General features: G+C 47.9%; 8 protein-coding genes across 8 annotated transcripts; 4 read left to right on the top strand and 4 right to left on the bottom strand.

The window, feature by feature from the left end:
* Positions 1-1,238: 1,238 nt before the first annotated feature.
* On the bottom strand, positions 1,239-2,461 carry PGRI_076710 (phosphotransferase family protein; the record flags this gene model as incomplete). The annotated part of the gene is made up of 3 exons (XM_040795385.1): positions 1,239-1,932; positions 2,001-2,296; positions 2,363-2,461. 3 exons carry the CDS (start codon positions 2,459-2,461, stop codon positions 1,239-1,241), a joined length of 1,089 nt encoding a protein of 362 aa, XP_040653062.1.
* A 341-nt stretch (positions 2,462-2,802) lies between these two features.
* PGRI_076700 (DeoxyUTP pyrophosphatase) lies at positions 2,803-3,420 on the top strand (the record flags this gene model as incomplete). Its single annotated transcript, XM_040795384.1, has 2 exons — positions 2,803-3,282; positions 3,337-3,420. 2 exons carry the CDS (start codon positions 2,803-2,805, stop codon positions 3,418-3,420), a joined length of 564 nt encoding a protein of 187 aa, XP_040653061.1.
* A 412-nt stretch (positions 3,421-3,832) lies between these two features.
* PGRI_076690 (pyridoxal kinase) lies at positions 3,833-5,217 on the bottom strand (the record flags this gene model as incomplete). The annotated part of the gene is made up of 6 exons (XM_040795383.1): positions 3,833-4,472; positions 4,523-4,640; positions 4,692-4,904; positions 4,957-5,036; positions 5,109-5,119; positions 5,170-5,217. The coding sequence occupies 6 exons, from the start codon at positions 5,215-5,217 to the stop codon at positions 3,833-3,835; spliced, it is 1,110 nt and encodes a 369-aa protein (XP_040653060.1).
* A 793-nt stretch (positions 5,218-6,010) lies between these two features.
* On the top strand, positions 6,011-6,928 carry PGRI_076680 (uncharacterized protein; the record flags this gene model as incomplete). Its single annotated transcript, XM_040795382.1, has 1 exon — positions 6,011-6,928. One exon carries the CDS (start codon positions 6,011-6,013, stop codon positions 6,926-6,928), a length of 918 nt encoding a protein of 305 aa, XP_040653059.1.
* A 449-nt stretch (positions 6,929-7,377) lies between these two features.
* On the bottom strand, positions 7,378-9,855 carry PGRI_076670 (AFI1/MesA family protein; the record flags this gene model as incomplete). Its single annotated transcript, XM_040795381.1, has 3 exons — positions 7,378-9,078; positions 9,136-9,196; positions 9,245-9,855. The coding sequence occupies 3 exons, from the start codon at positions 9,853-9,855 to the stop codon at positions 7,378-7,380; spliced, it is 2,373 nt and encodes a 790-aa protein (XP_040653058.1).
* An 836-nt stretch (positions 9,856-10,691) lies between these two features.
* On the top strand, positions 10,692-11,715 carry PGRI_076660 (uncharacterized protein; the record flags this gene model as incomplete). Its single annotated transcript, XM_040795380.1, has 3 exons — positions 10,692-10,694; positions 10,753-11,224; positions 11,291-11,715. The coding sequence occupies 3 exons, from the start codon at positions 10,692-10,694 to the stop codon at positions 11,713-11,715; spliced, it is 900 nt and encodes a 299-aa protein (XP_040653057.1).
* Positions 11,716-12,067: 352 nt separating this feature from the next.
* Positions 12,068-13,498, top strand: PGRI_076650 (TBC domain-containing protein; the record flags this gene model as incomplete). The annotated part of the gene is made up of 3 exons (XM_040795379.1): positions 12,068-12,517; positions 12,575-13,323; positions 13,375-13,498. The coding sequence occupies 3 exons, from the start codon at positions 12,068-12,070 to the stop codon at positions 13,496-13,498; spliced, it is 1,323 nt and encodes a 440-aa protein (XP_040653056.1).
* A 2,176-nt stretch (positions 13,499-15,674) lies between these two features.
* On the bottom strand, positions 15,675-16,986 carry PGRI_076640 (Nucleotide-binding, alpha-beta plait; the record flags this gene model as incomplete). The annotated part of the gene is made up of 4 exons (XM_040795378.1): positions 15,675-16,392; positions 16,451-16,646; positions 16,698-16,854; positions 16,909-16,986. 4 exons carry the CDS (start codon positions 16,984-16,986, stop codon positions 15,675-15,677), a joined length of 1,149 nt encoding a protein of 382 aa, XP_040653055.1.
* Positions 16,987-19,872: the final 2,886 nt, after the last annotated feature.

Here is a 19,872-nt window from a genome sequence, read left to right as displayed (position 1 = left end):
GTTATTCAGGCTCCACCATTAAACTCGGAGACAACAACCGGCAAGTCTTTTTGAGGTCGTTTCCCCTCTCTCCACTCCCCCAGTCTGTTATACCCGGCTAGGGAAGCTGCACGAAGAGGGGCCCACACGGTCTGTTCTCTCATTTCCTCTTTCTGTCCCGCCTTTTTGGTCCTTTTTTTTGCCTTTGCAACGTCAGACTGAAAGTCTGCGCTGGCACGCTAAATGCGAGCCTCGAGCCATCAGCCCGAAAGGATCTTCAGGCTTTCCCGGTTTAGTTGACAACGCGCTGTCTGCGGCAAGGAGATCGGCCGGCCCACGTTGTTTCAGAGCCTCGTTAGGAGACATCTTCTTCTTCCATTTTATTCATTGTTAAACATCTTAATTACAATAACCTTGGAACTATAATACTACGCTATACTACCTGCATATAGGTGCTGTCCAACCCTGTCGGTCACCGGAAACCCCCTAATTCCTGAATTTTCCCCCAAGCCGCATCCCCTCAATCCCCTCACACTAGTGAATAGTGGATAATAGATAAATTAGTTAATTTGAAACTGCCTATCTTGATTCTCAAACCCTACTATTGAAATCTATACAGGTGGATTCTTCACCCCCCGTCAGCCTCACTTACGCGTAGAGCCTCAGGGCGAAGAAAAAAAAGCCTCACCCTTTCCCCTCTTTTGTGGCCAATCATAATTCACGGGATTGACTGTCTGGGCTCTAACGGACATTACACAATGCGGTATTCCAGGTTATAACGTTACCAGTCGATCTTCTATCTACTCTTCTACCTCCTACTTCTTCTATCCTTATACCCATATATATAAATATACGCTTATATGTTCATACTCTTTTTATATTCTTATATATATATTATATTTTTACCCAAGATATATATCTGACTCGGTAGTGATCGGATGAAATGGCGTACATAAACGTGATATACTCGCAGGATATTATACCATTCTCTCATATGTTTGTCCCCATCGGGATAAGTGCTTACATCACACGTCAGGCGCCAAAAGTACTTTAAAGCTCTCGGCCATTCCGTACATCTCAAGTAGAGTGGGGTTTGTTTCATGGAGAGAATTGGTTCTGGACCAGCCTTGCATGAAGAGTTCGATTTAGATTTAGATCGTTCTATATTGAAAACAAGGCATATATGCATCTACAGAAATAAAGGGCCTCAATTTCTGATTTACAAGCAAAGCTCCCTTCATAATTACTCTACTTATAGACTACAACTTCCCCTCAGCAGCCCTCTTAACAAGCCTAACTCTCTCCCAAGCCTCCCTGGCAAACGGTTTTGCCCGCTTCGCATATTCACTGGCCCTCGCACTACTAGCCTGCCTCCCAGCGAACCGGGCCGCAATGCCCTGCATAATCACGGAGCCCCGGAACGCAAAGAACGCATCGCCCCACGCCACGTCGGAGCTCGTTTCGTACCCAGACGTTTCGGCGTACCAGCCAATGCATTCCTCGCGCCTTGGTAGTCCTGGAACAACCCCCGGCGCGAACTGCGACAGTTGGCTGTCTCCACCGTCCATTATGTACGGACTAGTGAGGTTGCAGAAGTCCGAGAGCGGGTGCCCCACGGTCGCCATTTCCCAATCTAAAATTCCGATCACGCGCGGCTCCGTCTTATGGAAGATCAGGTTGTCGATTTTGTAGTCTCCATGCACAAGTGTACCCCGATCCATTGGCTGCGTGCTCTTTTGCGCAAAGAACGTCACCATGTCGTCGAAGTAGGGGAGTTCACCGACGGGTTCTTTAGTATCGGCATCGACAACTGCTGCTTGGGCTTTGGAGATTGTCTTGAATGTGGCGATTTGGCGGTCGAAGAAACCTGTAGGCTTACCGAAGTTTTCGAGTCCAACGCTTTTGGGAACTACGTTGTGGAACTTCGCGAGAGTTTGTACTGCATTCTTCCAGCTGCGTGCTTGTTAGTATATGCGGACTGGGGTTGGTCACTGCGTTGGAGCCGCAATCGCGTGACGTACAGTTCTGTCCTCTCCTCCCCGCTCACTCCTGGCATTGCTGGGTCGGTGAAATGTCGCCCGTCTAGGAACTCCATGATGTAGAATGCGGTTCCGATCACGCTGTCATCTTCGCATAGGCAGTACGCCTTCGGAACTGGTACATTGGTGCCTCCCAATGCCTGGATAATCTTGTACTCGCGCTCGACCTTGTGAGCTGTCTTCGAGAGCAGCTTGCCAGGTGGCTTCTTGCGCAGAACGACCTGCTTGCCATCTGCAGCAGTAAGGAGATAGGTAGGGTTTGATTGACCGAAGCCGAACTACAGTGACAAGATATTAGTTGGTGTGGCTGATATAGGATGATTCCCTGCCGGGGCCAGACTCACCTGCTTCACATCAAGTGGAGTCTTAACCCCAGGCACATTCAAGTCAATGTACCTCTCCAACGAGGGAATATCTATAGGCTGGCGCACTTCTCCCGCCATGATGTCGATACGAAGGAAAAGATTGTCCAAAAAGCGTATGTATTTGCAAAGGGGTTCAAAATAATATGTAGTTAGTTACAGGGGAGCAATAAATGCCTTAGTGTCCAGGTGTAACCGCGGGACCTCGGCACCAACAGCTCCTCGGCGTCGCCGCTCTTGAGAGCGGGGAGGAAACAAACAGAACAAACACCCGACGCGTCCCAGCGGTGAAACGCGCAGAGCTCACCGCAATTTTCGTGAAGCTAGGGGCGTCGATTCAACTGTGGGCCCTGTGATTTTTTACCAATTGATTGCTCTATCCACTCGATTCTCGATCTTCAATCCTCCATTTCGTGTTTACCATGACCAAAGAGACAACCCCGCCACCACAAGAGAAATCCGTCCAGCACAACCCGCCTTCCTTGCCTGCCTCCCCGCTGCCGAAGCGATCAAAGCCCGACACAATGACTACCACCGCTGTCACCTCGATCCAGCAGCCGCTGCCCCCGCTGCTTGTTAAGAAGCTTGTTGAGTCTGCCCAGGCCCCGACACGCGGCTCGGCTTTTGCCGCTGGGTACGACATCTACGCTGCAAAGGAGACTGTCATCCCCGCTAAGGGTAAGGGCGCCGTTGATACCGGTATTGCTATTGCTGTGCCTGAGGGAACTTACGGCCGCATTGCTCCCCGTAGCGGTCTTGCTGCTAAGCACTTCATTGACACCGGTGCTGGTGTCATTGATGCGGACTACCGCGGTGAGGTCAAGGTGCTTCTGTTCAACCACTCTGACGTCGACTTCCCTATCAAGACGGGTGATCGTGTTGCCCAGCTGGTTCTGGAGCGGGTGAGTGCATATTAATAATGTTGTATGTAATGTGACATGTCTGACCTGTTCTAGATCTACACCCCTGAAGTGAGCGTTGTCGAGGAGCTGGAGGAGAGTGTCCGCGGAGCGGGTGGATTCGGTAGCACTGGCATTTAAGCGTGCATACCTCGGTAAAAAGTTGGGAGGATAACGGAAAAAAGATAGATGGGTTCTGAGATTAAAAAGAACCTAGTTACGATTACATGCATTCGAGACATTGTTTGAATGAACAAAACATACAAGATTCCATGCTTGATTCAATAATCTATGTACAGACCGAACCGGTATAGAGATGCCACCCGGACTTCATCTAATGCTCCCGAAATCCTTCTATCTATGCCACATGCAAAATATGTTATATATATAAACCCCCACCAAAAACTACCGCAGATCCCCATCTCCTGTTCAACACTGGGAGCCACACTAGCTGCGGTGAAAACATATTAAAATCAACCTGATCCATCTTGGTGCAGGATCAAAGGGCAAACCGCAAGAACACTAAAAAGTATTCTTCTTGTTTCCAAGCAGATTATGGCGTATTCCTTGGTGCAAGATCCTCCTTCTTCCACTCCAACGCCTCAAATATAATCTTCGGATCCCGCAAAAACCGCGTGTTCCTCACAAGCCTAACCTCAGCAGCCTTAGTCCTACGCAAATAATCCCTCTTCTCCAATTCCTCCGCTGAAGCCTCTCCCTCCGACGCAGGCACAGCAATTGCTAGCTCCGCATCACGACTCTCTAGCGTCCGCTCTAGAATGCTATGCATACTAGATAGAACCTTGATAGTCGCCTTAGCTAGCGGGAGATCCGTAGCGGCAACGTCGTCAGGCGAAACCCACGACTTGGTCGTGCGCAGACCCTCCACTGCGGAAACGGCCTCGCTTAGACGCGCGACGGTCAGCGCCGCGAACATATCGCCCGTCCCGCTGAAGAAGCAGTCTAATGCGGGCACGTCAACGCGGAAGAGTCGCGGGACCCCATCGGAGCGCATGGTCGAGCCGATTACTGTTAGGAAATTCTCTGGTGGCGAAGGGGTTGCGCCTGATTGGGAGAGTTTGAAAAGTTGCACTGAAGTGATTATCACGTGCGGAACTGAGTAGAGCTTATGGATGGCTGTTACTGCTGAAGCCAGGGTGGCTAGTGAAGTTATTTTGATGCCGGAGAGGGTCCTATATTATATATTAGACTGTGCGTATCTTTCTGTTTGGGGATGGCTTACTCTGCTTCAAATTGGTTAGGCAAAATCAGATCCGCAAAGGGGATGATTTTCTTGTATGCGGGGACTACATCGTCATTGACATATAGCCGGCCTTGGTCGCCCATGACCGGGTCCAGGACTAACATTATAATCAGCATTTGTACTCGGATGGATAGCGAGGGTTACTTACCCCAGAAGAATGACCCGGGCTTCTTCTCTGCCTTCTCTTGCAGATCAATACCGATGGTGCCTACTGATTCCACAGCTGCTGCACTCGGGGCGTAACCCGATAGCATGACATCGAAGTCTGTGAGATTACTCTGGCACAGGCCTTGGTAGAGATCTGAAATTTCCTGTGCAGTGGCACGGGTTCCCTTGAATTGGCGATAGCCTGTGTGGTTACCTGCAATTGCATGTGAGTCAGGCTGGATTGTTAAGATGGGATGGCAACGTACTGAAGTGGACAGTGTTCAATGCGGCGACTTCGCAGCCGAGGGATTGCATGACGAATGTTGCCATTGTATTTCCAACATGGCTGGATAGACGTTAGTGACCCCAATGGTGTCTTCTAGATATGATAACCCGCGTTATCAGACTTGCCACATACCCGTAGACAACCTAGTGAGTTGTCAGTTTATCTGTTTGAAGGAGGGGTCAATTTCACTTACATGGCTAGCAACAGCCAGAACCCTTGTCTCAGGTACTAATGAATCCATATTTGAGTAATTATAGAGAAATAGAGAGGGAGTCTATCAAGTCCATATGGCTATGACTCTGTGTGGGGGCCGGGGGGATTTGCCGAAATTCCACTTACCTAATTGGCCGATTTCGGGAGTTATCAGAAATATCAAATCCAGATAGATTTGAATATATTAATAGTGAATATATTAATGATATAGAGGTATGGACTAGAACTATAGAATTAGACATGCTATACTATGTGGTTTGTCAATATTTAGACTTGACCCAAATCCGCATAAAATCTCCGTTGATCAGAAATCTCACTTCCTCATTTTCCAAATGCTCTGGTCTAATAATACTTCGACCAGTCAGGAAGAACTATGAAAGTCAAATCAGAAAAGGGCTGAGACTCTTTTTTCCACTCTCGCCCTACTCCTGATAAAGACAATGGATCTCACCCCCTGAGCAAAGACAAGTTCCACCGAACGGTCTAGTTCATGCTAGTGGTATTCTTCGGATAACTTTAGCGCATTGGCAAAACGTTCTCGGCCTTGGCCGTTGCTAAATGCGAAGAACTAAAGGAAAAGTCCCTTTAGGCTTTTTCTACTTCCCTACCCTCATGTACTTTCGACTTCTTCATCTTACACCATAGGGAAAATCTTCCCAGTCACTCCTTTCAATGAAATGATCGTCACTCTTTTGATATCATAATGTTGGAATAAACACTTCTTTGTTTTCCAACAGTCCACTCATTAACATACGACCTCGCTTACTTGTCTTGTTGATAATTCATACTTGCATGTATCCTCGACAAGTCCACACACCAAAATGTCCCGTCTTTACCACATCTACAACTTCATAATTCTAATTTTTATTCTCTGTCAATCACCCGTATGGGCCCAGTCCGTGGAACCCACAGACCTGTCCATACCATCGCCCCAAAGTGGGGAGATCTCAAATGATCAACCAACAATAAACCGGCGAACAATCGTGACAGCACCAGACACCCCAAATGGAACGCCCAAACCCTTCGACACACTGTCCTACAACTTCGCCAACGCAAGCACCTGCATCGACTTCTTCACCAACTGGCGCGCAAATACAACAATAACAGATTGCAACGCCATCTCCCTCCTAATCCAAAACTCAAACGCCTTCTTCCACACCCTAAGTTCCGCACCCGCCACATCTCTCCTCCTCGACACATCCTGCTCAAGCAATGTAGCGCAATGCGCCTCAACACTGACCAGCCTCGCCATCGACCTCCTCAAACCCGAGAACTGCGGTTCGGACTATGAAAATGGCAACTCCGTCGTGAGGGGCATGTATCGCGATCTCGTCGCATACGAACCCATGTACCGCGCAACCTGTCTCACGAACCCATCAACGAAAGACTACTGTTTCGTCGATGCGGTGTCGAATTCCACCGCACCAGATGATTACAGCGTGTACTTGATGCCGCTCGGGACGCCGCTTACTGTCGGTGCTGTACCGAGTTGTACGAAGTGTTTGAAGGCGACTATGGATATTTTTTCGGGGTGGGCGAAACGGGATGGGCAGTCGCTTGATACGACTTATCTTCCCTCGGCGAGGATTGTCAATGCGCATTGTGGGGAGGGCTTTGCGGCTACTAATATCACGGTTGGGTCCGTGGATGTCTTGGCTGGGGCCGGGGTTGGGTTGTTGCCTAATCTTGGGATTGTTACTGTCATGGCTTTGGTTGTTGGTGTCATGACAGGGGTTTGATGATAATTCTGTTGTCTTTCTTGTTCATACACTCTTTATGTTTTTGAGTCCGTCTGCCCTGGTGGGTATGGCCATGGTTGATGTCAGCGAGCGCGTTTTTTTTTGGCTTTCTGATATGATTTGTATCTAATTGGTGATTTTGTCCATATTGTTTAGCAGTTATTCACTCTGTTATTTTCTTTCACTTCCGTATCTGGGTGACTCGATTCGTTTCTGTTGAGATTCGCTAATGTCAAAAAGACTGGGTCAATAATGTATTTCTCAGACGCCAGACAGTATGAGTATTCACAAACATATTCACAATATAAAAACAAACAAATCCCATCTGAAATCATGATTCAAGTGCGCATAGTTCGTCACGTATGAAGAATCTGGCAAAGATAGCAAAACAACACAGAAAAACGCTCGCTGACAAGAAAATGTTATTTAAAAAAGACCATAAGAACTCATCAGCTCCTCCTCTTCATCCCACCTCCCATAGCAACGCCAACAAGACTCTGGGGTTCACCCCGTTCAGCCCCAAAGCTAGCCCCAGGACTCGTCGGAACTGGCGACCCACCACCAGAAATAGGACTCTGTGTAGCGGCATCCCGTTCTCGTTTGACACGAATATACGCTAGCTTGGCGAAGCGGCCAACATGCGTCCAGAAATGGCGGCCAGCTGGGTGTACGGCGATGCGGTCGAGAAGATCGGCTGTCGCTTCACGGACGACCTGGTCCGGATGGAACAGGCCCATACTGACATAAAAGAGACCGGCCTGGTTCTCCGGTGCAACGGTCAAAAGCTGGCAGATACCGGCATAGTCCTTGACAGAGTGGGAGAGAGCGAGGTAGATGGAGGCGGCTTCGGAGTGAGAGAGTTTTAAGGCACGGAGGCGGTCGTGGTGGTGGTGGATGTCCGGGCGTTGGATTGGGCGCGCGGGATAGTACATTGCTGCGATGTCTTGGATATAGGAGTAGTAAGAACGGGTATTGCGCCAGCCTTCAATTCGGGAGACGGAAGCCGAGAGCTCGCGCTGTTTGGCTATTTCGTCTGTCCACACGTATCCGTGCCCGCGGAGAGTTGTTGGGTCTGATGCGTCGCTTTGATGGCCTGTTGGGCTGTCTGGGGAGAGTTCTTCGCCTGGGCCGATGATATAGAGGTTTGAGGCGCCGTAGACTGCTTCTTCGAAGGCTGCGGCGACGCGCACAAATTTCGTTATGTAGGCTCGCCATTTCGCGCGGACGGCATTCTCGCCGTGGCGTTGGCTGATGCTACGGAGGATGTCTTCCATGAATAATGTGTCACCTGTTGGGTCGTTTGTCGTGCTGGGTGCACTGCTGGGTAGGAGGGAGTTCTGCTGCTGGAAGAATAGAAGCCCTTCCGTTACCGGGGCAGATTCAACGTGAGTTGAGATCTTGATGCGACCCGTGGGGAGGTCGCACAAAACGTCCCACCATTCAGGATGGTTGGCAAATGTAGGATTTGTGACTCCTGCAATAAACCCAGGCACCTTCAGGAGATCGTCGATTTTGGATAGATCAGTATAAGGAAATGCGTGTCGAGTAAATCCACGCAGAATGCCACCGGATGCAAGAGCGCAGGCCGCCAGGACCGCCTCTGCAACTTCTCCCGATGGTCGGTTGTGTCCTAGAAATACCACTCGCTTTTGAGTGAGGATAGCGTTGACAAGAACAATAACGGGGTGTGTAAATGGTCCGCTGGTTGTCAAATGGGGATGCGCTGGGAAAGGCTGGGGGGTTGTGGCATGTGGCACGGCGAATGTCTGAATGAGCTTGATGAGGGAAAAGTCTCCAACAGTCTCCGGCCAAATCACTGTCGGAATTTTGACCGGAATGGGGATATCGTTGTAAACCACTTTCGACTCATACTCATGTGTATCCCGCGGTAGGGCGTATCGGCTTACTCTCTTCGGTGATGGTGGACATTCCCCATCCTGGAGTTCTTCTTCTTCCCTCTGGCGGATCATTTGCTCGAATTTCTCCAGGAACATATCCTTCGTATTGCTAGATTGCAATATATGGCGCTCAAGGATTGACATTTTTGGCATTAACGAAAGATCCATGGCGTTAACGGCGTCATAAAGCGATGCTAGAGTTTCGGGGAATGGGGATTTGAAGTAGTCCTCCAGCGCTAGGAGGAGTAAAGGCTGTACAATAGTCAGAATTGCTTGGGTGATAGTGCTAGGAGTGACATAGCTGCTTACTTTGTAGATGTGGAGGAAAGAATGTCGCGTACAGATTGCCATTGCCTTGACCACTGCACCTCTGTTCACTGTTAGTACCCGCAAATTGAGATGAATTAGTACGACTTACCTTCGGACAGTGTTATCCTGCTTTGTGTTCACAAGATTGAGCACATACATCAAGGGTGGTCCTTCACCACCCTCGTCATCGCTGCTGTCGGGGTCATCGGAGATCTCTTCCTGGCTCTCGTCTTGAATATCGGCTCCCTCCTGGTTTGCATGGTATTGTGATTTCCGCTTCTTTTTCTTCTTCCCACCCGCTGAATCCGTTTCTTCATCGCCACTGGTGTCTTTGTGTAAGAAGAACATGGTCCAATCCTGACTCCGCACATGCGTCTGATCCGGCAGCATCAGCTCTGCAAGCATGCTCTCGTCCCCACTAATTGCAGCGGGATACTGGTGTTCCATAATTGGACCTCGATCAATATGGAAGGACGCAACCAGAATGTACTCCACATGGCGCTCCGGCGAGTCGAGCGGATATTGCGCTTTACAGCGGCGTGGCTTGAAGCTTGAGGTCGCATTCTCAGTGGATGTTCTTCGAAGAGAGCCGTGTGAGCTGCTGGGAGAGCGTCCGATAAAGGAGGCCGCAGGCGAGAGCCGAGGAAGGCCACTTGTTTGGCGGTTATTCGAAGTGGAGAGGGAGTCGTTTGACGGTCGATATGGTAGTGTTGTGGCCATCTTATGGGTTAAAAGAGGATTGCTCCAGGCAAATCTATAAATTGAACATAGCGCACAAAACAAGCAAAAAGCAAGGCCAATAATTAATTGTCCTTAACTGTTCAGGGGTTAAGAGGGGTTAAGAAAAAGGACTTTCTCCACAGTGGAGAGACGATAAGGCCGATAAGAGGATCCATAACATTCCTTCCAAGGTTGAACATAGATCTATCAGAATCCAATCTCCTTTTTTCTTCTTCCTTACATTGTAGATCTTCCTATTTATACTTTGTGACAAAATTAACATGTCCAATTGTTCAGTCCTATTGCAATATCTGCCAAAAACAACACTGGCCATTTTCTAGGTGTCTTGATTGATATAAAATAGCGAAAGGCAGCCTTGTTACAGAACCTTTGAATGTTATACATACCGAGTACCTAAAGAGAGGCTAAATTCACGACTTAGCTTGCACTCATCTTAACCTTCATTATTGGACCTTTGTAGCCAATCAAGGATACATATGTGACGAGTACGATTCCTAATGCATTATGCACACTTCAAATTTATGCAGCACCCAGTCAGCCAGGGTCTATTCTGTCTAGATTCCATATAGTCTTTACATCCCAACTAATCACAGAAAAATTCAATGTTCATAAATATCAAAACTAAGGATCATTTAATTACAGGAAAAATGTCTATGGAGTACTCCGTATATTTATATAGATAGTATGGGCGGTGGGGAAGACGGTGGCAGAATCATGTTGTTGTGCCAGCCCGAGGCTTGTTTACACCCATCGATAAGCAAACCTTCGTCATAGCTGTTTACAATTCATAATTCAGCTCACGTACCATTTCCACCATGGTAATTGATGTTTTTGATAAATGGAATAGGTGTTCAAGGCTAACCAACAATGGTCTAGGCCAATAACCCTACATTCAAACCATCGCCATTATCCTTTGGGTCGCCGAGAGCATCCCCGTTCCGGCGCCCGTCGACTCCAAACTCCCCACCCTCGGCCACTCGCACAGGGGGCACTCCGGGAAGCTCTCCCAGTCGAGCATATACACCTATGGTATCTCCCAGCAAGCTCAATCAATCATATACAGTGGAGGATGGCGAATCGCGCTCTCCGAAGAGCGAGCGGCCCATTCCCCAGCCGAACTTTGGCAGACAGCTCCCTCCTTCCCCAACGAAAGGAGCACGGTCACCAGGCAGCTCATCACCAATTCTTGGGTCAAGGACGGGTGGTTTTGCAGGCCCAGCTAGTGACGCGGCGGGAAAGCTGCCGGCGCAACAAGTGAGGGAGATCAGAGAAGCTTTCCAGGTTCTCGATCGGGATAACGATGGCCTTGTGGACAAAGATGATGTGATTGATGTGTTGACAACTTTGGGTAGGAAGAAATATATCCATCTTTTCCTGAAATTGACTTGAGGAATTAACCTGAGTGTTTGAACAGGTCAAGACTCGTCTCCATCCACGCTCTCGCGCTTCTTCCCCCCCGGGTCAAGCCAAACTATGAACTTCCCGACCTTCCTTAATACACTTTCTGGGCTAATGGCATCAATGTCGCCTTCCCAAGAGCTTCTCAACGCTCTTGCTGCGTTTGATGACGACGACAACGGGCAAATCGACGTCGCCGAGTTACGTGATGCTCTACTACATACCTCACCCGAAGACGGAGAGGAGCGATTGACTGAAAGACAGATCGATGAAGTCTTCAATGGGTTTATAGGCCGCCCAGCATTTATAGGTCGGGGAGCGAAGTCAGGCGGGATGGGTAAGAGGGGCGAGGTTTTCCAGTATCATGACTTTGTGCGCAGCGTCATGGGTGGGGAAAATGGAAATAATGTGAAACATGAAGGAGATGCAGCACATGCATGAACTGCGACTATGAAGATGGGTTTCAATTGAATTGGCGTTATGGGTCTAACGTTTTGGCAGTTGACAGATTTCAAGGCTGTAGTAGCAAAGGTCAGACTATACAAATCATGTCATGAATGGTCATGTATCATTAGTTATTAGTTATACAGTTACCAGGAATTTTTGGTAAAAGCGAAGTAAATATGGAGTAGTTAAAGTGGAACTATATGTCCTAGCAACGCCTTCCGCATTTCATCGGCAGAAAAGCTCCAGCCACCGCGATCTCATACACTCCACCTCATCAACTGCGCTCATCTTACCCCTTTCTTAAAGATGTCTGTCGGTGGCCCTCCAATGCAGACTTGATTGAAATATGGCCAAACCTCAGCCCTCCTGGGCTCTCGGTGTTCCGGGCCCCGACACACCCGCATCACCGCGAACCATGCGAACCCTGCGAAAGATACAATCCCACCAAGTGCTGTCAACCTCTAGCGCGCTCATTGCTCAGACCCAGGCCTCTAGCCAAGCTGCCTCAAACCAAGCTGGCACTGTATCGGCAGCAACTCCTGGTGCTGCAACCCGAGCGCGCGCGCATCGCCGAGCTCGATCAAATAGCGATGCGGCTTCTCGTGAAGCTGCAGAAACACCACCTGCGTCTCATAGACGACCCGCGCGAAAAACAGGGTCGGGAATTGGAGTAAAGCGATCACTCTTGGAGAACCTTTTGCGCGATGGACCACAGAATTCAAATCCTCACGAGGCACTGCGAGAGCTTAAATACCTCGTCTTGTCTAGCAGAGTGGACGCTGATGGAGATGGGATGGTGAGGGGTATTCAGTCTGTTTTGGAAGATTAATCTCTAACAATTTTGCGAGGATAGTCGCCATATCGTATTTATCTTTGGTTGATCCTCCTCGATGTTCCTCCTATGCCTACCGATGACTACCTTGCTCTTATCCACCGCGGCCGTTCTCCCGCTTACGCCAAAATTCGCAATGATACTTTCCGAACACTAGCCACAGATCCTCTCTTCAAACGCCGAGTCACGGAAGCAAGCTTGATTCGACTCCTCAATGCCGTGGCATGGAAACTCTACGATTCCAGGCCGAAACCCCGGTCTCCACCGTCGTCTCGGCGCCGTGAGATGGAGCTTAATGCGCCACCCAGCATCGCAGAGGAGTCCCCGTTCGGCGGGGAGCTAGAGAAGGTCACCAATGGTAACACGAGTGATTCGGCCATGTACGTCCAAGGCATGAATGTTTTGTGTGCGCCGTTCCTCTATGCTGCCCGTAGCGAGGTGGAAGCCTTCGCTCTGTTTCACTACTTTGTCACACGCGAATGTCCAGGTTATATCCGCGGCGCTATGGATGGAGTCCACAAGGGTCTTCGTTTGGTTGACCGATGCCTTGAGATTGTGGAGCCCAAGCTTGCAGCCTATCTGTTCTCCAAGGGTATGCACGCCGAGCTGTATGCATTCCCGTCTGTATTGACCCTATGTGCCTGCACACCTCCATTGCCAGAGGTGTTGCACCTGTGGGATTTCTTATTTGCATATGGTTCACACCTGAATATTCTGTGCATTGTCGCCCAGCTAATCCGTATGCGGGACCTAATTTTCGAAAGTCCAAGGTAAGTTTCGGGATTTTATTGATTTGTTTAACAAACAAGCTAACTAAGTAGCCCAAACAAAATCCTTCGCTCATTCCCTCCTCTCGACGCAAAGGAGATCATTGCTTTGACAGTGCTCCTCGTCCGTAAGATCCCAGAGGACCTTTACGCAGAGATGATTAGCCATGCGAAATAGACATGGCTTGAGCTGAGAATCTGACGGAAAGAAATAAATGACATACTACCTGGGTTTCAAAGCGGCGTTTTTTGATATGATTGATCGCAACGATTGGGTAATGGTGACTTTTTTTGGATGGGATATGAGATTTACATTGACGAACACCCAAGAGAACTTGTTTGAATGAATTGATGATTGTACACAAATATTACTAGTTTTTGAGAATGCACTTCAGGATATTTTCCTTTTCGGACTGATCTTTGTGCAACATTCAGCTTTCCTGTTTGTTCAAGGGACGAAGCCCTAATTTTCTTCAGTCTGAGACCAGGCATCCCAAACTTGTTTGTCACTGCCATATAACGTATCCATAGATATCTTCATATATCCTCACATATGTGCAACATGGAATCCGTTTGTACACTTCCAAGGTTGTTTCCCACAAAGGGACAACTGACGAAAAGACAAAATCAAACAAGGCCATCTTCTTCATTCATACCGCATGATTTAGAATCCTTTTATCATCTGCCTTATAAGTACGGCCCTGTTAATCAACCACTTCTTCAACCCACCAGAGAAATGTCAGGTCTAATCCTTTTAGCCATCTTACTTCTTCTCATTGTAATACGGAGCAAGTCCCATAAAGCCCATTCCACATCAAATGACCCAGCAATATGCCGCCAGATCATTGCCGGCGTCTTGAATTCCACAGAACAAAATGTTCTCTCGCCAAACCAGTCCAAAGCAGTAGCAAATAAACACCTTCCAATCGCCTTCGGAATCGACAACGCCTTTACAAGAACAGATAGCGCCCATGCCAGCATGTTCGTTGAAAAAGTCAAACCCTTGATCAACTTATCAGTCGAGCAATGGCACAGCGTATCCAAGTTCGCCAGAGCCACAACCGACAACTGGATCCAAAAAGGCTTCCCCGAGCTTGATCATAGCCCCAACAACAGTTCCCACAAAGAACAAAATCCATCCCACAATGTCAACCGCAATCGGATAAACATCGCCAGTCTAGCACAAATACTTTCCCTGAAAGTCGTACTATGGCAGATATTCGATCAAAAGACACAACACCAGACATGCGACGAGAGTCTCCTAAACCTAGCACAATCAATAAATCGAGTCTGGATATCATCCAAGTCAAAATCCACCGACACCCCTAAATTCGAAGACGACATATTGCTAAAGACATCCTTGGCCAATATCTTCGGAAAACACGATCTTCCAGAAGATAACCCACTAAATCTCATCCTCCCTTCATTTGAGACAATGTGGCGTGTCGTGCTACGAGCATTCCTAGAGCTGAAATTCGGGACTGGAAAGGAAGTACCTCTATGGCGTCAAACGATGATTTCTTTTGCTTCAAATTCCACGAAACGTCAATTTGACACGGGCTCTGGATGTCACAGTCGCTCTAGACTCGAGTCTAGTGATAGAACAGGTGGTACATGTGATCAGAGCTCACCCAGTGCGAATGCTATAGTCCGTGAATCGCTACGACTATACGTACCTACGAGACATGTACATCGGGCGTATCAGTCAGATCTGCGTGCATCCTATGAGATCCACTCTGCTGATATCGAGGGATGTCATCTGAGGTCCGATATATGGGGTTCTGATGCAGAGCGATTTAATCCAAGTCGCTGGTCTGCTCTTACGCCGGCGCAGGGAGATGCGTTTATGCCGTTTGGATGTCCACCTTTTGAATGTCCTGCTAAGCCGACTTTTGGGCCGAGGATGATTGGGGTCTTGGTTGGGTGTTTGTTGGGGGCTTTGGAAGGTGATAAGTCGGTAAGTTGGATTTTGGCTTGTGAGGATCGGAGGGTTTTGGAACGTATCTCGTCTGGGAAGAGGTTGTGTCCGCATAGGAATGCGTATACGGATTTGTATATAGTGCGGTCTGTGGAGCTGGGGGATGATAAGTGAATAGATAGATATCTATTGGAATTTGACAAGTAAATCTTAATAAGTGACGATGGAGAGCTGAGAGGTGGGTCTATGAAGGCTAGGAGTATGCACTACACGCAAGGGATACTATTTTGGGAAAGGATGTATAGTCAAAGAATGAACATGGCTTAGAGCATAGACTAATTTACACCAAAGCAAGGAAAATCATCAAAAGCATAAGAAGAGCATAAGCAGAAAATATGTATGTTTGAATATCAACGAATAATACATAACGGTTTTATCACGTAGAGCACAAAATCTCAGACCTATTCAATCCAGACCCGTCTATCACCAACGGCTTACAAACACCGACATTGGTCTCCGTAGTCATCTCATCAGCCCACGACTGACAGGTATCCGCCTTACCACTCACCGATCCCGCGGTGTCTGATCCAGCACGCCCATCACAGCTCACAGCCCGTGCAGGATGCTCACGATCAACCCGCACTCTAATCCGCGACCCCATGAAGCTCAGATTATTGAACATTGTCACAGCGCACTGAGCTTCGTCCGCCGTTTGCATGGCTACCGAAGCGCGGAGCTGGGCATTCGTATCAGCGGGATCTATGGTGATTATGTTGCATTTCTGGACAGTGCCAGCTGTCCGCAGAAGTGTTTTTAGGTCGGCGCATGTAGTAACTGGATTCAAGTTCTCGATGGTGATAGCTCGAGAATTCGGGTAGAAAGACGGGGAGCTGGGGTTCGTGCCTTTGCGAGATTCGCTGTAGTGGTAGTGTGGGTTATCGCCTGGGTACATGTGTGGAGGGGACATTGGGTATCCTGGCATCATGTTCCAATGCTCGTAGGCGCCGTTCATTACTGGGGATGGGGGGAAGTATTGCATTGGTGGTGCGTGTGGATCTGGCATCATGGGCATGAATGTGTGGGGCATTGGTACGGGTACCATCATGACGCCGTACTCTGGGTATGGATATGGTGGGGTGGCGGGGTTGGAAGATCTGGAGGGGGGTTAGCTTGTTCTCTTTTATTTCATGCTTCGGAATATGGTGAACTCACTCTGGGGAGACGGGTGATGGGGGCATTGCCATGTTTCCATGTACTAATGGAGGGGTTGAGTGGCCGGAGACGTAGCTTGTGGACATCATGGCTGAGGGACTTCTGGTAGGTCCGGCAATGGGCTTGGTGGGTGTACTGGTCCGCGAGAGTGTGACGACCAGACTCTGGCCGTCCCATCCGCTAGTTGAAAGTCGATCTGTTGGGTGTTAGGGTGGAGGATTGGAGGTTTCGGGCTATGGACACATACGGTACGTTCGCCATGCCTCGTCTTCATTCTTGACGATGATTTGGCCGAGGCCGGTGGGAAATCCATGGCTATCATCGTATACTACTGCCTGGCGAATATGCAGTGCTGTTTGACGGACGAGATCTTTGAGTTCCTGCCAGCGGCAATGAGGTGGGATCTGGAATTCTTGTTAGTCTTTAAACTCATTCGACATGCTCCATATCAAACTTACGCCTTGAAGGAATACGACAAACTCATCATCTGACCTGCGCGATCTGGGACGACCTTTATCACGACCGAGAGGAGGCATGACTGCAGATATCTCAAAGCAATGCACCTCGGTATCTCAGTGCCGAAAGCGCACTACCTCAGATGTATAGATTTAAATGGAGTATTGATGTCGATGCTTGCAAGTATCCTGGTCCGTTGGCGTTGCGAAACAGTCGGGCCTCGACTTGTCCGACCAGGTGTTTGGTCGAGTCCAGAACTTGGGCAATTGTATTCTCTGTCAGAGGCCCACGTTAGCTTAAGGTATATAAATATGGTGACATCTTTGAATTCCCACTCTGCTTGGACTGCGACGACCACAGGGACGACATCCCCAAGCATAAAGGTGCAATCTTTGAGAAACCAAACCGCACAAGCCTACCTTTCCTCTTACCTGCCGGATAAATGCAAGTCAACGAATTGGTCTGACCGACAAACAGCGAAAAGAGATAAACCCCTCCACGAGTTGAACGAGAATCAAGCAGATTATATAAAGTCCTGGAACAAGGAAAAGAGGAAGTCTCGAGGTTTCACAGGAATGGTGATGATATATGATATGGTTAATTAATTTCTTAGGGCTAGTAATAATCTACGATCATGGCTTGCAAGTAGAAAATCATGGGGACCCAGAATACTGCACAAAGTGGACGAATAGCGAGGCAAGGCGATCAGCAGTAGCCAGTAATATCAGAGAACAAGCAGGACCCTTTCTCCTTCTGGCTGAGATATGTCATTTTCACCATGAGTTCAGCTCTGCCAAATGCAATAGAGTGTGGTTCTGCCGTCCCACCTCCTGGGTCTAGTTCCACCTAAGGGCATTGTATGGCTATTCTAATGTATGCTCTTCCCTCCTTTGTTATTAATATTAAAATAGTAACCTCCCAAGTTACCGGATATACCCGTGTACAGGAGGCAAATCATTTGGGAGGCCCTTTAATACGGAGTGTTACACCGCTAGATGAATCGGACATGCAGAATGGACATGCAGAGTGGACCTGTATTCATCACATTGGCTCTATTGTCAGATCGAAACCTTTGAAAAAGAAAAAAGCAAATAGAAAAGAAAATATGAAATAGATTTTAAGAACAGGAGGGATCTCCGATCAGAGCGGGTCTCTAAGATGAGCAGTCATACTCGGTAGCTAGTGGATTTTTTTTTCTTTTTTTGATCAATTACGACTATTGATTTAAGTACCTGCAGATGGAGGGATAGAATTATCAATGGTGTCAATACCCTAAATTCTTGAACATCATGTGCACAGATACAACGTATACCTCCCTAGATACGTAGTCACACTGCAGGTCCCAGAAAGTCTGCGGTCGGCGTTTTCCGTCTCTGAAAAGAGGTATGTGGAATAATGTACCTAAGGCCTCCCTATATTATACAGGCCAGTCGAAGGGGGGCTAATAACTACAATAAACATAATACAGGGCATGTGTGACTATAGAAGTATATCAAAGACAAATGACCATCCATATAGGGAGCTACATACTCCGTACATTCCAAGCATGTAAGACGAAGCTGTACTATGACGATACGCGACCAAAGCACAGAGTTCTAGGGGAGGTCAGATGGCCAATCTGGTCTTTCCGCATATCTACGGACCTCTCTTCTGGTAAAGTGTGGGAGATCTTAAAAGAATGTTGTCTCAGAATATCTTTCTCACGGGGTTGAATTCCCCGGATGCCACGAATATTTAGGTTTCAATATGACTAACATGAAAATGGTATAAAAATGGTATAAAAACTTCACAAAGGGTATATGTTATATTTCAAACAAAATTTCATGAAAAAAAATGATATCAGAAAGTGCTTGGATAATGAACCCAGGCGATCGCCGAAGTGAAAAGCAATAACAAAGGGCAATGGAAAAAAAGCGCTTAAGTTGTTTTGCAGTCCGAACAATGTACTCGGTGTCGGGGGTATCTCCCGCTTCGGTCCGTGGTTCTTGTACCGATCCCTGTAATCCTCCCTTTAAGACAGTGCCAGCACATTCTCCCAGGAATTCTCGAACAGGTCGACGAAAGTATCGAGATAGGATTTTATCCCATTCATCGTATCGGGGGAACGATTTGTTGGTTTGAAAGACGGTTTTTGATGTTGATCCAGCCACTCGACTCCCCCAGATTCTCCGGTTTAGTTGGTTTTGGTTTGTTGTGGTGATTTGGTTTGGTGATTTGGTTTGGTTTGGCTTATTTGAATATCGTTCATCCTCCGAACCCGACTTTCGTTGCGCAGCGGCTACAGTAGTAGGAGTTCATGCCGAATTGAACAATGCTGCAGCCTGATTGGCCTAGGCTGAGGGATTGTTGGCAACGGGAACATCGGACAATGTCGAGGGTTTGTGGAGGAGAGGCCTCAGATGGACGACTAACACCGCCAGACTGAGGTTGAGGAGTAATTTGCACAGGAGAGCTCATTTTGAGCGAATTTGATATTGAGGGAGGATAAGGAGAAAGGGGGGGGAGGATCGCATGTTTTTGAGTTGACCCCGTCCCCGTGATTTCTTGGTTTACCCCAGTTTTTCTAAGACGATGATGATTTGACTTGAAGAAAGGGATATGAAACAGGGAAAATATTCGGCTTTTTAAAATTGTCTAACAATACCTATAACAATACCTATACGTACGGAGTACTCCGGAGTACAACATACGATATTTCCTTTAGGTCTTTCCTACCTTGGCCGCTTTTATGATTTGAGTAGGCTGAGTAGATTTCAGCCCGCCCAGACTTAGACTATCACGTGATATCCAGTACTGACTAGTTCTGATTGGATGTTCACCTGCTAATTGATTACTCAGGTCTTGGCATGGACCGGGCACTCAGCCATACCCGAAAGAGCATTTTGCCCCAATGTTTATTTTGCCACTTTTGGATAATCACCGTGCTCCTATATCATTTTGTCATATGTGTACGCTCAACATTCATA

This window comes from Penicillium griseofulvum, assembly GCF_001561935.1.
Source record: "Penicillium griseofulvum strain PG3 chromosome Unknown contig_6, whole genome shotgun sequence".
In the NCBI taxonomy this organism is placed as follows: domain Eukaryota; kingdom Fungi; phylum Ascomycota; class Eurotiomycetes; order Eurotiales; family Aspergillaceae; genus Penicillium; species Penicillium griseofulvum.
Note: the sequence above shows the minus strand (reverse complement) of the source record. Positions and strands in the feature narration are given on the sequence as shown.